Here is a 14,800-nt window from a genome sequence, read left to right as displayed (position 1 = left end):
ACAGGTGTACAAAAAGCAGGCGGCCGCCAGGCTGGGGGTGCTGGGCCACCGGCTGCTGGAGCAGGAGGACGACTTCGCCGGAAAGGCAGCGTCCTACCAGAGAGAGATCCGCCACCTCCAGCGGCTGCTGCGCGACAAGCAGGAAGCGCTGGACGGAGCGCTGCAGCAGAAAAGGTGAGCCAGCCAGTCACGGGCAAAACAAACCAATTACAGGCCACCGGTGGGAGCGGAGGGGCGGTGATAAACTGCACAGCTTCTCTCTCTCTCTTGCTCTCTCCCTCGCTGTCACACACACACACACACACTCTCGCTCTCTCTCTCTCTCTGTCTCTCCCTGTCTCTCTCTCGCTCTCTCTGTATCCCTCGCTGTCACACACACACACGCTCTCTCTCTCTCTTGCTCTCGCTGTCACACACACTCTCTGTCTCTCTTTCTCTCACACACACTCTCTCTCTGTCTCTTTCTCTCTCTCACACACACTCTCTATCTCTTTTTCTCTCTCACACACACTCTCTGTCTCTTTCTCTCTCACACACACACACACTCTCTCTCTCTCTGTCTCTTTCTCTCTCACACACACACACTCTCTCTCTCTCTGTCTCTTTCTCTCTCACACACACACTCTCTCTGTCTCTCTTTTTCTCTCTCACACACACTCTCTCTCTCTCTGTCTCTGTCTCTCGCTCGCTTTCACACTCTGTTTGATGTGCCCCCACCCTCTCGCTCACTCTCGCTCCCTCCCCCCACCACCTTTCTTCCTCTCATGCTCTCTCTTTTTCTGCTCTTTTAATCCCCCTTCAGTCCCCGCCCGCCTCTTCCCCTGCTCTCATTTCTACACGCATCGAGTCTTCAAAGAAAAATGCATTTGTCTGAGTGCGCTATTTAAAAACCAGCAAACTTTTTTAATTTGCCATTGAAATCTCCATAAAGCTTAATTAATGTCCATTCCAGGTTAGGGTGACGCATTCTGGGGCAGAGACTATTCATTTTGTGTTGCGTTGTCTCTTGTACACAAATTGGGAAATAGCATGTGTACTGTCCGGCTTTGCAAAGCTGGGCCAATTACATTGGAGTTCTGATGGAATTACTTTTGATTTAAGCTCTGTCTGGGTAAATGTCTTTCACGATGCTAGCAAAACAGGAAATCTTTAAAGCCTCTTGATGTCTGTTCTGTTTGTCAGGTTTCAGACAGCCATGCAGTGAGAGATGGAAGATTTGCTTGGGGGGTAGCTTCTCAAATAGGTGGCAGCTCAAGTAAAATAGCTTTTGTTTTTTTTACTTGAAAGGTTTTGTGTTGGAAAATTCAACTGAAAACAAAAGAGAAATTTAATTGGATTCTATCCCTATTCAAAGAAGCACAGCAGGGACTGAAGCTGACTGAAGAGCTGAATGATTGGCTGTTGAGTGAGTAGCCTCTGTGAGCATTGACAGACCCCCCCCCCCAAATCTTCAGCCCTCCAGAAGGTGGGTACCAGGATTTAACAAGTATCAGTGTACACCGTGTTCAAGGGCTGGGGACAGGAGAAGGATTATCGACTGCCAGGATTATCTGTAGGGTGCCTTGCAGTTTTCATTTGACAGGGCTTTGCAATGGAAGTGCAGAGTAAATGGTAAGGACTGACCTGAGGGGGTTGTTTTTGACAATTAACCCAAGCGAAATTTATCAACTTGTGAAGTTTATAGCTGTTTTGAAATGTCTAACTGAAAATGTTGCCATCTCATGTACTCATAGTAACATATTACTTGGTGTTTTAAAAAAAAAAAAAACTTATTTCTGTCTAAGTGATGACAGACGGGCAGTATGATGTAAGTACCACAGGCTTGGGTGGCGTCTCGTGAGCTCTGTGACATAGGTCTTCTCCAGGCCCCTCCCCCAGGTCCTCCTCCTCTGGCCTTTGGTGCAGGTCTGACATGGCAGGGCCTGATTGCTGTGGCAGTGTGACAAGCTCTGTGCTCTGGAGGGATGAACTCCGGGCCTGGCTCTGACTGTGCTGAGTCACCCGCCATGCCAGAGGGAAGCGGACACCCCCACAGCAGCGTCTCGCAGACACAACTGCCCCCCCCCCCCCCCCCGCACCTGCTGCATAGCTGCGTAGCTGAGGCCAGCCCACCTGTTTTCTGAATGAGTATCCCTTTCACTGCCGACCGGTGGGGTGAGCCAAGGCTTCATCTGCAGAGAGATTAAGTCCAAGTCCACGTGGGGAGAACTGGACTTGTTCAATCTCCTCAAGAGAGACCTGGACTTGCACCATCCCCTGAAGAGGGCCGTTGACTTGGTCCATCTCCTCAAAGGAGACGTTGACTTGGTCCATCTCCTCAAAGGAGACCTGGACTTGTTCCATCTCCCCAAGGGAGACCTGGACTTGCACCATCTCCTGAAGAGGGCCGTTGACTTGGTCCATCTCCTCAAAGGAGACGTTGACTTGGTCCATCTCCTCAAAGGAGACGTTGACTTGGTCCATCTCCTCAAAGGAGACCTGGATTTGTTCCATCTCCCAAGGGAGATGTGGACTTGGTCCATCTCCTCAAGGGAGATGAGGACTTGTGGCATGGCAGGATCTAGTCAAGCAGGGGCCAGCTGTCCCGAGGTGTTGAAAGTCCGGTTGTGGGGCATTCTGGGAAGCGTGTCTGCTCTTTTCCGGCTCATTCCCCGCGGCTCAGCTGGGTGTCGGGCGGGGCAGACCGTCGCTGGGCCGTGGCGCTGTCTGTCCACCCTAGGGAGCCCTCGGGAGCATGTGACAGCAGTCTGGATGCTCGATGCGAAAGCAGCCAGACAGACCTGGGGGGGGGGAGCGGGGTTGGGAGGGGGGAGGGGGGGGCGTTCCAGGACAGAAACGGGAACAGCGACAGCGATGGCGCGTTGCGGCTGAACTACTTTCTCTCCACACTGTCACATCCCTCCAGATGTAGAGCTCCCTTCTCTCCATCTGTTATTCTCCTTTTATCACACCATTTTAAAATCTGTCTCCTTCACACCACCAGTGAACCCTCAAACCATCTTCTTCATCCAAACACTCTTACGTTGATCATAGTAAGTTTAGTCATTTCTTGAAAATAAGTGTTTGTCATTTAAGATGAAGTCATTTACTTCATAGTATCGAAGCTGACTAACGTTTTGTATTTTAAACAACTTCGTTGATAGTTTCTTAATAGTGACATGGAAATTGCATCATTACATTCATTTAGCAGACGCTTCCGCTGATGTTTCAAAAGTGAATGGAAATTGCATCGCTGAGCTGATACAGTATTTATGGCGTTTGTTTTTCCCCCAGAAAACGTGTCCCTGTTTTCAGGTACAGTAAGTAGGAGAGTTTTTGTCGACACAGATTCTCAGGAGACTCTTGCCTCTTCGCCTCGTTCTCTAAATTGGGCTTCCGCGTTTCTTTCTCATGCTGTCAGTCGGTAAATGGCTTCCTGGGTTTGGCTCAGGGCGATTTTGACTTGCTTTCAGTGGCTTTTTTTGTTACGCCTTTGACTGCGCGCCTCAGTCATTAGGCTCATTAAAGTGACGCGCGGTTTTGTTATTTACTCATTGTGCCCATTGTGCCGTGACCCGGAGCCCCTCCCCGCCCGTCCTGCCCCAGTTTGGCGACAGCTTGCCTGCGGTGCCCTACATGCGGCGACTGTGCCGCGAACGCCGCGGCAGACCTTCCCTCAAAACGCCGCGGCTGATCTTCCCTCGAAACGGCACCGCTGTCCTTCCCTCGAAACGCCACCACTGTCCTTCCCTCGAAACTCCACCGCTGTCCTTCCCTAGAAACGCCGCCGCTGTCCTTCCCTCGAAACGGCACCGCTGTCCTTCCCTCAAAACTCCACCGCTGTCCTTCCCTCAAAACTCCACCGCTGTCCTTCCCTCGAACGTCGCGGCTGACCTTCCCTCAAAACGCCACTGCTGACCTTCCCTCAAACGTCGCAGCTGACCTTCCCTTCTGTTCAACTCATGGCTCTGTCAGTGTGACCTGCTGAGTGGTGTCTGGTGGTAAATCTGGTGGTAAATATCGGGTGCCAGTCAGCACATGGAGCGACGCCGCGCAGCTAAGGCAGCTTGTGCCAGGTGTGTATACAGTAAAGATATCATCCCTCCATAAGGTACGGTAGTTTGGACTGTACTGTGCTTGGGCCTGTGTTTGAGTTCCCCGGTGGGAACAGGGGAACATTTTCGAGTAAATTTATTGGTATTAGTACTAATGCAGGAAACTGTAGTGAGCTGCTCCTGCTGGATGTGCTGCAGGCCCTTCTTAAACTCCTGCTAAGGAAGTGATAGACGGTGACACAGTGCCCACGTTCATACTACTGCAGTGCATTACCTCACAGTGTTTATTTGCTGAAGGACTTTCCTTCTCCTTTGTGGCTCTTTTCTACTTCTTGGCCATTTATACAGCGTAGTGTTTTCTGAAGTGTGCTGGTTTTACAGAAACTTTCTATGGTACAATTGTGTGAATACTGTCCCAGGTTCCCAGCTGTGTTCAGTAGCTAGTACACAATGCCGTTGCCATGATATTTTCATTTACCATAGGTTTCATGTCTCCCTGGTTACCATGGTTTTATCCATATTGCATGGCAACCTTGATAATATATTGGTGATATGTTTGTGCCCTCACATTTACCTGATATTTGTCCCATTCCCATGGAGACCGGTGTCAGGTGCTCAGAAGTGCCCCTGACAGCACACAGGTGCCAGAAAAGGATCCAACATCTTTTTTTTTTTTTTTAATGACTGAACTGATCGGGCCATTTTCTTTCTCACCGATCCTCCCAGTGATTTTCCACACGGCCCCGGGAGGACTGCTCGATATCGGAGAGGAGGCGCTGCTCCCCCGCCCCTCCGCCCCCCGCCCGTACTCCCCCGTGCCCCCCCCCCCCGTGCCCGCGCGGGCCATGGGAGAGCGCTGGGCTCCCCCGGCGGGCCCCCCCCCCGCTGAGAGTGAAGGACGGGGCGGCACAAAGGGGGCCGTTGTCTCTGAAGCGCTGCTTTTGTGCGCCGCGCAGATAAACGTCTGGTCTCCGGCCCGCCCTATCAGATAGCCCCAGCTGTGGAGCCGGGGCCCGTCTCGGGCTCCTCCAGGGGCTGGGGGGGCGGGGGGGGATGGGGGGGGGTCAGCACATTTTACCGCTAATGTTCGCTCAGAAGCGCCGGGCCGTGACCTACATTTCAGCCGGCTTGTAGAAGCGGGACTACGCTCCTGCCTTCTTCTCCGGAGAAATGATTTCACTCTCGCCTCGGCGTGGCCTCTGATTAGCCCCCTGCCTCCCCCCCCCAAAAAAAAAGACTGTGTAAAGCTCATGGGAGGAAGTTATGCTTTTGAAGTTATCTTTCGGCAAAACAGTCCGATAATGGCTTGCGCCGCCGCCGGAATTGCACAGGACCTGCAAAACCCGAGATTTATTCTCCACGTTGTGAATTTAATGAAAGCGTCCCGATGCCGGTGGTGAGACCCTCGCCACGCCGCTGTGCCTCAGACCCAGCGCTGCTCAGGAAGCTGTCACACTGCCTCCTGGAGAGCGCGGTCATTAACGCATGGACCTCACGCGCCGAGCGCTGGAATACTCCAGCGTAATGTCTGACGCTCCGTCGCTGGCCCCCCTTCGGCTGCGTGACGCGTGACAGGCGCTGCGCTCGTCGGAGGGATGAAGGCCATTAGCCTCGCCGCGCTTTCTCCGCTTTTACGCAGCCTGCGCAGCCTGTAGCCGAGCCGATGCAGCCCGGGCCTGGATTGCACCGTTAGGGGTTTTATCCACTCCCGTGGGGAAGGGGGGGGGCCTTTAATTGGTGGTAAATGCTCCGCTACAAAAGCCTGGACAGAAAGAGACGCTTCATCCCAAACCGGAGCCCGTAGAGTTGTGTGTGTGTGCGGCGGTTGTTGGCTTCGCACAATAACGCGTAACCTCATCTGTGGAGCTGTGGCCCAACGTAGCGGTTTGCTTCCTTAATGACTGACGTTGACAGCACTTCTTTTTGAAAAGATGCCTCTTTCGGAAGCTTAATGTACCCTCCCCCGGTAAAAAGCCTGTTAAATCTGTTTAGCACGGTCTGGGCAAATCTTCAACACGACCGTAAGCAGACTTGTGTGATTTAACTGTGGACTAAAGCTGTAATGAGCTGCTGTATGAACCTGTTGAGTAACTAGCCTTTAATAGATTAGTGTGTCATTTGAATTTTTTTGCACAGTGATGTTTTTTGCCATTTTTATTTTGATTATTTTTTCTTTTAGATTTATTTTTTGCATTCATTTAGTCCTCTTCTGCCCTCGTAGGTCTAATTTCCCCACCTTCTGTTGGGAATAATGGAGGATGAGATGTATTAGATGTTAGGTGTCAGGCGTTGTGCATAATGACTTGGCATAATGACTCTGGACAAAATGTTCGCCACTACCCCCAAAACATAAAGAGGTAAGAGGGTTGTAAATAATGTGCGCTCCGTGCTCCAGTCCAGGAGTAATTAAGAGTCTGAGTCACTGCTGTCTCGTAAAATGCCTAAATGTACTTCAACAAGGGCACCAGATCTTCGGTGTATCCGCTCAGAATATTCCTGTGCATTCTGGGTTTTTCTGCTTGTTCTTGTTGTGGAAAGGGTTTCAGTATTAGAGCTCATTTAGCTGCATGTTGAATATTGGACCGAAGTCCTTTCATCAGGAGCTGAGGCACATATCACCGCCAGAGTGCTTTCTGCTCAGGCTCATGTGTTCTGTGCTATTAATTCGGCCTCATGGTTGGGTGAGATGTAGGATTATTGAAAAGGTGGCTTATGATTGAGCACTGAGCCAAAAAGACATCTATAATTATCCTGTGTCCCAGCTGCAGTCAGTCGATTGATGTATGTATTTTCTATTTCTGAGGTGAGACCAAAGACTCATTTCCAGCCTTTGTTGGACAATAAAATTCTATTCTATTGTATTCTATTGTATTCTATTCTATTGTATTCTATTCTATTCTATTCTTCTGTGGATCTTACCTGATGGCAGTGAGGTTAAATCAATGATAGGACAATGCCAATGTACTTTTGAGCTAGTGCTCTAGAAGAAATGCATAGCTGTATAGCCTGGACATCACTTGTTTGAGTCTGGGCTTTTTCAGCCAATTAGGATGAGGGCTCCGCAGCGGTGGAACGCCATTGGCTCCATCCCCCAGCGCGAGGTGGGTTTAAGTCAGGCCCGGTTTCAGCCCACTAGTGATACCGTAATTGCAGGACAGCCGCTGCAGTGGGTGATGGCCTCCTGCAGTATTATGTGTGGCTTGTGGCATGGCTCACGAGCGAGCATACTGGAGGAGTGTGCATACTGGAGGAGTGTGCATGCTGGAGGAGTGTGCATGCTGGAGGAGTGTGCATACTGGAGGAGTGTGCATGCTGGAGGAGTGTGCATGCTGGAGGAGTGTGCATACTGGAGGAGTGTGCATGCTGGAGGAGTGTGCATGCTGGAGGAGTGTGCATACTGGAGGAGTGTGCATGCTTGGCTGCAGTGTGTGGAGATGTGTGGGGACAGGAGGGCGGAGTACATTTGCAGATGACAAAAAATGGGAGAATCAATGGTGGGGGGGGGGAGGTTCATTTTTTGTGGCTGTGGAATGGTGTTTTGTGTTCTACGAATTATCCTAAAGATAGTCCAGCAGAAATATGGCACTTATTGCCACTTTATTAATGTTAATTACTGATTACTGAGTTCATATTCTTTCAATACAGTACATTTGGGATTTCTAACCTTTTTCCCACCACAGTAAACCAGGCCAGTTTGGCGTTTAGCAGACACTCTTATCCGCGGTGAATTAAACGGATGGCATTTTTCCTGCCAATCCGTTTATACAGCTTGATATTTCAGTATGTGTGCGGTTAAGTCTGCTGCTCGAGGGTACAGCGGCAGTGCCCTGGCTGGGAATTGAACCTGCAACCTTTGTGCTGCAAGGTCAGTTCCCTAAACTGTAATTATTTTTCTTCTTGCACCACGTGTGGAAAATCTCATCGTTTTTGAGGGCCTTACCTGAGGCAGTAGTGCGAGTGAATGGTCTTGACTTATAAACGGGCGAGTGACCTGACTGGGGCTCAGTGTGTGTACGTATGAACACTTAAGAAAGACGCACGCGGTAAATCTAAACAAAGCAAAGTTTTAGGTGCAGTGCTTATTTCTCTTTATTCTGATTTGGTGTTTTCAAAGAGCCATACATTGCTCATGCCTGGAGCTGTGGGAAAGGGTGATATTAGCGAATGTGAAACACTAAACCCTGTTTTATTCAGATCATGACTGTCTACTGCTTGCGCTGAAACAGGAGCTCAAATATTTAGGCAGCATAATTCACGGTATTCATTTAAATTTTTTTACATATTTTATAACGATACATAAGACTTAATCTGTGAATACATGTTTGTGGGGCAAAGCGTCTCTCCTGTTCATTTTGTTTTTGTAAAGCTCAGGTTTTGTCGGTGTCTAGTTTCACAGCCCAGGAGTGGTGAAGCAGTTAGGACGAGGTCACATGACGTAGACGTTTCCTTCTTTCACTGACTTGTTTTGGAACTTTGGAAGCTCAGAGTTCTTTCAGATATTCACATATCGTAGCAGGAGTTCATTCTGCCGTCTGTGTATGTGCTAACTTGCACACGTGGGATTAATAAATCCTGAAGTTCAGAGAAGGGGTGAATGTGTGCTTATGGCAGGTGTTATAATGCAGCGTTATGCCTTCTGGCCCAGAATAACGAACCCGCTTTATTTCTGCACACAGCTGGCGAGGTCAGACAGGACTTGGGGGTGCAGACTTTTTACGAAACGTGTGTGTGAGCGCTTCTGTGTTCCCGTCCTTTTTTCCTCTCGATGCTCTCGGTGTGGTGGGCCCGCTCCTTTAATCTCCCCCCCCACGCCCCCGCCCCCCCCCCACCCCCACGCTGCGGTGATGTCCAGCTGCAGTCGGTCCCTCACAGTGAGGCTTTGTCCTGCGTCAGAGGCCCCGGCGGGGAAGTGGCTCACTCGTCTGCGCGCAGCTCCTCCAGCGAGCGGGCGAAGGGGGGGTGGGGGTGTGGGGGGGGGGGTTGGGGGATTATGTGATCACCACCGCCGGCTTACCTGTGACTGTCTGTATTTCTGTGAACAGGACGACTCGGAATCGAGTGACTTTTATCTTCCTTTATTGTTTTGGCCGTTGTTTTGGGGGGAAATGTGTTCACTGTCAAGTATAGGACCGTGAGCTTGAAGGAATAAATTAAAATATATTAAAATATTCCAGTTTTCTTCTCTCCGGCTTTAGATTTTAAATCTGTTTTTGTGCATTGGATTATGAGCGTTAAATTCAAACTATGTTTTTGTCCAAATGAATGTAATTTAAAAATAAATCATTTTCATGGGTAGCGCCATGTTCCCTCTGTATTTTCTTGGAACATTGTCTGACTGCAGCTGTATCTATTCAGTAGTTCACAGATTCGGTGTTGTCCTCCAGACCCACCCCCAGTCTCCACCCACCCGCCCAGGCTGTGCAGTTCACTTTTTTGTGTTCTCCACAGAGGCAGATAGAAATGTGTGCATATATTACAGAAGGTCTGCAGGGCGTCACACAGAGAGATTATGCAAACACCTGAGCTGAGGAAAAGAGATTTGTGACTGAAATGTCAAGCAGTGTTAATGTTCATGTGGTGTGCGTTTGGTGGGGTATTTGGGGGGTAAATGTTAATGCGGTGTGCGTTTGGTGGGGTATTTGGGGGGGCGAATCTCAGGAGGAAGTTCCAGGCTGTGGTGGACCTCCCGCTGCATTAATCTCAGAGCGCTTCTTATTATGCTAATCTGATGTGTGGGCTCTTCAGGGTGTGGGCACAGCCCCAGTGTGTGTGTGATGTGCCCCCCCCCACCCCTGTGCCCCGGCCCCTGCCCCACCGCCCCGCCCAGCCCCACCTACGCCCTCCTGCCCCCCCCTCCTGCCGAACACACGCTCCGCCTACTCATCCTCCTTACCTCCGCGGCATGCACAGCCAGCTCTTCTGACGCGCCAGTGGCCCCTTGCTGTACGCGCTAGCGGCATGCTAACTCTTATCCTTCCCCTCCCGCCCTGCTGATGGGGACATGAAAGGGAGCTTTAATTACGCGCCCGCTATAGCGCAGTAACACCCTGCGGCAGTAATTACTACGCTTTCGTCCTTTGGGTCTTTTTTTTCGTGGCGGTTCGGTCGCGGGCTCCGGGGCCCAGAGCGATAATCGACACGTGGGGCCCGAACTCCGTTCGGTTAAGAGAGTCCGGATCCTCAGCTCTTCCATATTTATCATTGTGATCTTCAAGTTTTTGCAAGGGCCCGACGAATCCCGCGTAAAAGAACGAAATCTTATCTGCGCTGCTCGCTTATGCCGAGATGTCTAATGCCTCCTTTTGGGCTACTGTTGAAAAGTCATTTTTCATCCGGGTCCTTCGTCGAAAGGTCGCGCTCATCGATCACAGGAAGTGAGCCTGGTTTCTGATTGCATCGCGGCGCGTAGGCTAAAGATGTTGCCGTGGCAGCTGAATTTGGGCCGTGGGATAATGAGTGGCTCTGTAGCTCGGAACGCTCACCTGTGTGCGCTGCCTCGTGCTTGTTTCACAGTTTATGTTGCCAGGTCTAGTTTTGTTTTCGGATGTCTTCCGGAGGACCCGTCTGTTGGGACTGCTGCTTGTCAGAGCGAAGTGAGGAACTGAGAATTGCCATCACGACGTCTCTCTGGCTCTGTTTGTTTTTATCCCCCCCCCCCAGGGGAGCTTCTGCTACAAATTCGGCATGTAACAGACCTGCATGTCAATGGGAAACGGTTGCCATGTTTTTCAGCGTCTCACTCCCAAACGTAGCAAAGGTTTGGGAGTGTCAGGTGGAATGCGTGGCACTGGCACATGGGGGAGTTCAGCATGAAGTAAATACATAAATAACCGTTGATGCTGGCACTTTAATGTTCTGGATTCCCATTCATACAATCTGTTGTGCTGAGTTGGTGTTGAATTTCACTACAGAAGTAAAATTGCCACAGATATTGACAAACACAAGGCAGCCGTGTTGTTTCCAGCAGTAATATGTTAGCGTTTAAAGGAGGCCACAGTGAGGCATGTGGTGGCTGCATACTACTGAGCATTTACTTGTGTACAGCACACTTTGGTCTCCTGTGGTCTTACTGCATACTACTGAGCAGTTACTTGTGTACAGCACACTTTGGTCTCCTGTGGTCTCGCTGCATACTACTGAGCAGGTACAGGTGTACAGCACACTTTGGGCTGCTGTGGTCTCGCTGCATACTACTGAGCAGGTACAGGTGTACAGCACACTTTGGGCTGCTGTGGTCTCGCTGCATACTACTGAGCAGGTACGGGTGTACAGCACACTTTGGGCTGCTGGGTGCTTTGGATACCTGGTCATAACAGTGATCTCATCCAGAAGTGTGTAATTGCGTCTGTTCTAATGAGAAAGTGCTTGCTGTCTGCCCAGCTCTGGTCACATCACTGTCATTTACGAGATTGTAGCAGCTCTGCTCAGGTGTCTGAGATCCTCACTGCACTGTATAATGATGCGAAATCATGATCATAACGTGAAATGGCCTCAAACTGCTGTCGGCTGAGAGATGGCTTGCATTAAAAGTCCAGACACTGCCGGGGCATAATTTGGAAAACATTATCACAGATTCTGTGCTGTCCCCTTTTTTTGGTGAAGAAGAATGAAAAATGGCATTTCAGTTCCAGCATGCTTATGTTTTGTGGACTGCTATAATCCACCGGACGTTTTCACTTGGTACTCATGAACAGATTTGAATTGTGTACCCTGCACCTTTATCAGTTTATTGATGACCTGCCGGCTATGACAAGATGCTTAAACGGGCAGTTCAACCAAAACTGCATGTGTGTATACGTGTGTGTGTGTGTGTGTGTGTGTGTGTGCACATATGTGTTTGTATGCATTTGTTTGCATGTGTATGTAAGCACGTGCATGTGTGTGTGTGTGTGTGTGTGTGTGTGTGTGCACATATGTGTTTGTATGCATGTGTGTGTGTGCGCGTATGTGTGTGTATGCATTTGTTTGCATGTGTATGTAAGCACGTGCGTGTGTGTGTGTGTGTGTATACGTGTGTGTGTGTGTGTGTGTGTGTGTGTGTGTGTGTGTGTGTGTATAGTGGTGTGTGTGTGTGTGTGTGTGTGTGTGTGTGTGTGTGTGTGTGTGTGTATACGTGTGTGTGTGTGTGTGCATGCGTGTGCGTTTGCCGGTGCTCTCTGAGAGAGAGAGAGAGAGAGAGAGAGGAGCAGGGACGTGACAGGTGTCAGGTTTGATTTGTGCGCTCATGCCGTATGACAGCTGTGGGACGGAGCGGTGAGGCGGGGGAAGAGTGCACCCTCCTCCCCCAGGACCCTGCAGAACAGACAGAGAAGCGGACGCAGAGCAAACCCACTGATGTGGTGTTAAAGTCCCCTGGAGCTGCCGGGCTTTGAGGTGCTGCTGCTGCAGAGAGACCCTGGAGAAGGAAGATGTTGGAAGCTCAACCTGGGGACCAGAGTTACTCTTTCAGGCGTGGCTGTGGCACATTCAGCCCAAGCCCTGGGACATTCTGTAATATTCTGATAACACGCTCTCGACAAACGCTGGATAAGGTTGCTTTAAACTCGCAAGAGGGGGGGTCTGTGATTTGACATACTTCCCCCCATTCAGTTAACCGAAACTCGCAGTTCGAGGGCTTGAGTTTCAGCTGACGTCGTTCCTCTTTCCCCCAACACGGATTACGTCAGCTTTTCCCTCTCGCCTCGGCCGTCGCTCTGACAGCTCTGCGCTTCCTCTCTGAAGCGGCCCGGCGCTGTGCCCTCCTGGAGGATGAAAACGCATCCCTCTGTGATTGAAGACACGGGCGGGATTGGAAGTGCCAGAGAGGGTTTATGCTGTCTGCTTTGGTGACAGTAACAGCCCTTTGAAACCCAGTCCAAAAGAGCCAGCAGACGTTAGGCGGAAGCGTGTAAAACATTTTCTGCATTTTAATGGCATGAAAACTAAAGTGCTGGAGACTCTGGGCGGCAGTGTAGCACAGTGGGTAAGGAACTGGGCTTGTAACCGAAAGGTCACAGGTTCGATTCCTGGATAGGACACTGCCATTGTACCCTTGAGCAAGGTACTTAACCTGAATTGCTTCAGTATATATCCAGCTGTATAAATGGATGCAATGTAAATGCTATGTAAAAAATTGTGTAAGTCGCTCTGGATAAGAGCGTCTGCTAAATGCCTGTAATGTAATGTAATGACTCCTTACCTGCTGAGCCGTGCGTAAAGCTCTACTGGCTGAATGGGAGCAGATCTCCAGCAGTGCTCCAACACCTGGTATAAGGCCTTCCCAGAAGGGTGGAGGTTGTTATAGCAGCAAAGGGTGGACCAACTCCATATTGATTTTGGATGAGATGTTGGATGTCAGGTGTCATACTTTAGGCCATGTAGTGCGTATACTGTGTGTGTGTGTGTGTGTGTGTGTGTGTGTGTGTGTGTGTGTGTGTGTGTGTGTGTGTGTGTGTGTGTATGTGTGTGTTTGTGTGTGTGTGTGTGTGTGTGTGTGTTTGTGTGTATAGCAATTTCTGTCTGTTGTCAGTTGTTTTCATTTGTTGAACTTTGCCAGCAGTAAAGATGTGAAATTTGATACCAGCCCAGAGGGAGGGGGAGGGGCTTATGTTGCCTGTGCATTTTTATCTCCGTGCTATTAGCAGTGCTTCTGACTGCACTTGACTGAGAGCTAAAATAAGAGTGGTCAATACCGCGCCCTCTTAGATCCCAGGTCTTATTACGTCTGACTTTCACGGTGTCTGCTCGGCCCCTTGGCACGCCAGCCTCTTCATCCTCCGTTCTTCCTTCCTTTCCCTGTCGACATCGCCGAACCACGAGGAGCGGGAATATACCATCCCGCCTCCCTCGCCTCCCCCCAGGGTCAAGCGACCGGACCCGGAGAAAAAGATGAGCGATAGTACAAGTGAGAAATGAAGCACCCCCATATTTGCATTTAATGACTTTATGACTTTAACAGCCTGATTGGTTCCTCTGAAAAGGTAGTTGAGTTGGGTCTGAAGATGATTTGTGCTCTGAAGTAAATTGAGGTGGCCTTGACTGCACGTACCGGAGTGCCAATGTTCCGTTCCCCTTTAAGGAAAGGACAAATTGTCCCGAGAAAAAAAGATATTATTTTTCCATTTCAATTTTTTATGAAGTTCCGAGTGATTAGCATGGAGAGGCTCAGCATGCTGGAGTGCTGCGAACGGTATGTGACACGGAAGTGAGATTCTGTAAAATGAGTCGTCTCATAATTTGTAAATGAATTCAACTCCACTCTGTCAGTCATCGTTGCTCAATATTCTGTCAAGTTGCATTTGTTAATCAGCTTGTCTTTGCGATATCTGTCTTGCTTGTAATTTTTGCTTCATTAAAGTCAATTACGTTTGTGAATGTGCGGGTGGATGTATTGTGTGTGTTACAGGCTTTTGATTGTATGCGTTAATTTCACTGGGGGTTTGTGACTACAGTGTCTGAGTCTAAAATAGTGAGTGCTGCCAGAGGGAGTCTTTTTTTAAACATTATTTTGGGGGGTGTTTACTTGTGGACGCTCTCTCTGACTGAACCAACATGAACATCGTCCATAGGCTGGAAGAATCTCCACATGACATCATTTCATCTCTTCTCAGATATTGCTGTCCGACTATCTCTCAGCCCCCATGTTTTCTTAAGTTATTCTTATCACTTTGAAGAGTAGGCTTTTTGGAATTTTCTTTCAAAATTCTAAGTCAGTGTTCTAGAACTCCAGTCCAGTCAGTTACCAGTAGTGATTGTTACATCAGCATTAGAATGTTCAGTTAATGACA

General features: G+C 49.5%; 1 protein-coding gene across 3 annotated transcripts in view; it reads left to right on the top strand.

Annotated features, from left to right (window-relative positions):
• The window catches only part of cep89 (centrosomal protein 89), an 86,707-nt gene that overhangs the window by 65,469 nt on the left and 6,438 nt on the right, over nucleotides 1-14,800 (top strand). For 2 of the 3 annotated variants that reach the window (XM_064312252.1, XM_064312251.1), the window contains one exon: nucleotides 5-174. In XM_064312252.1, coding sequence (XP_064168322.1) covers nucleotides 5-174 — 170 coding nt within the window. Of the gene's footprint in view, nucleotides 1-4; nucleotides 175-1,354; nucleotides 1,406-14,800 lie in introns of all 3 variants that reach the window. The other variant, XM_064312253.1, reaches the window with a different exon arrangement.

This window comes from Anguilla rostrata, chromosome 16 (genome assembly GCF_018555375.3).
Source record: "Anguilla rostrata isolate EN2019 chromosome 16, ASM1855537v3, whole genome shotgun sequence".
Classification (NCBI taxonomy): domain Eukaryota; kingdom Metazoa; phylum Chordata; class Actinopteri; order Anguilliformes; family Anguillidae; genus Anguilla; species Anguilla rostrata.
Note: the sequence above shows the minus strand (reverse complement) of the source record. Positions and strands in the feature narration are given on the sequence as shown.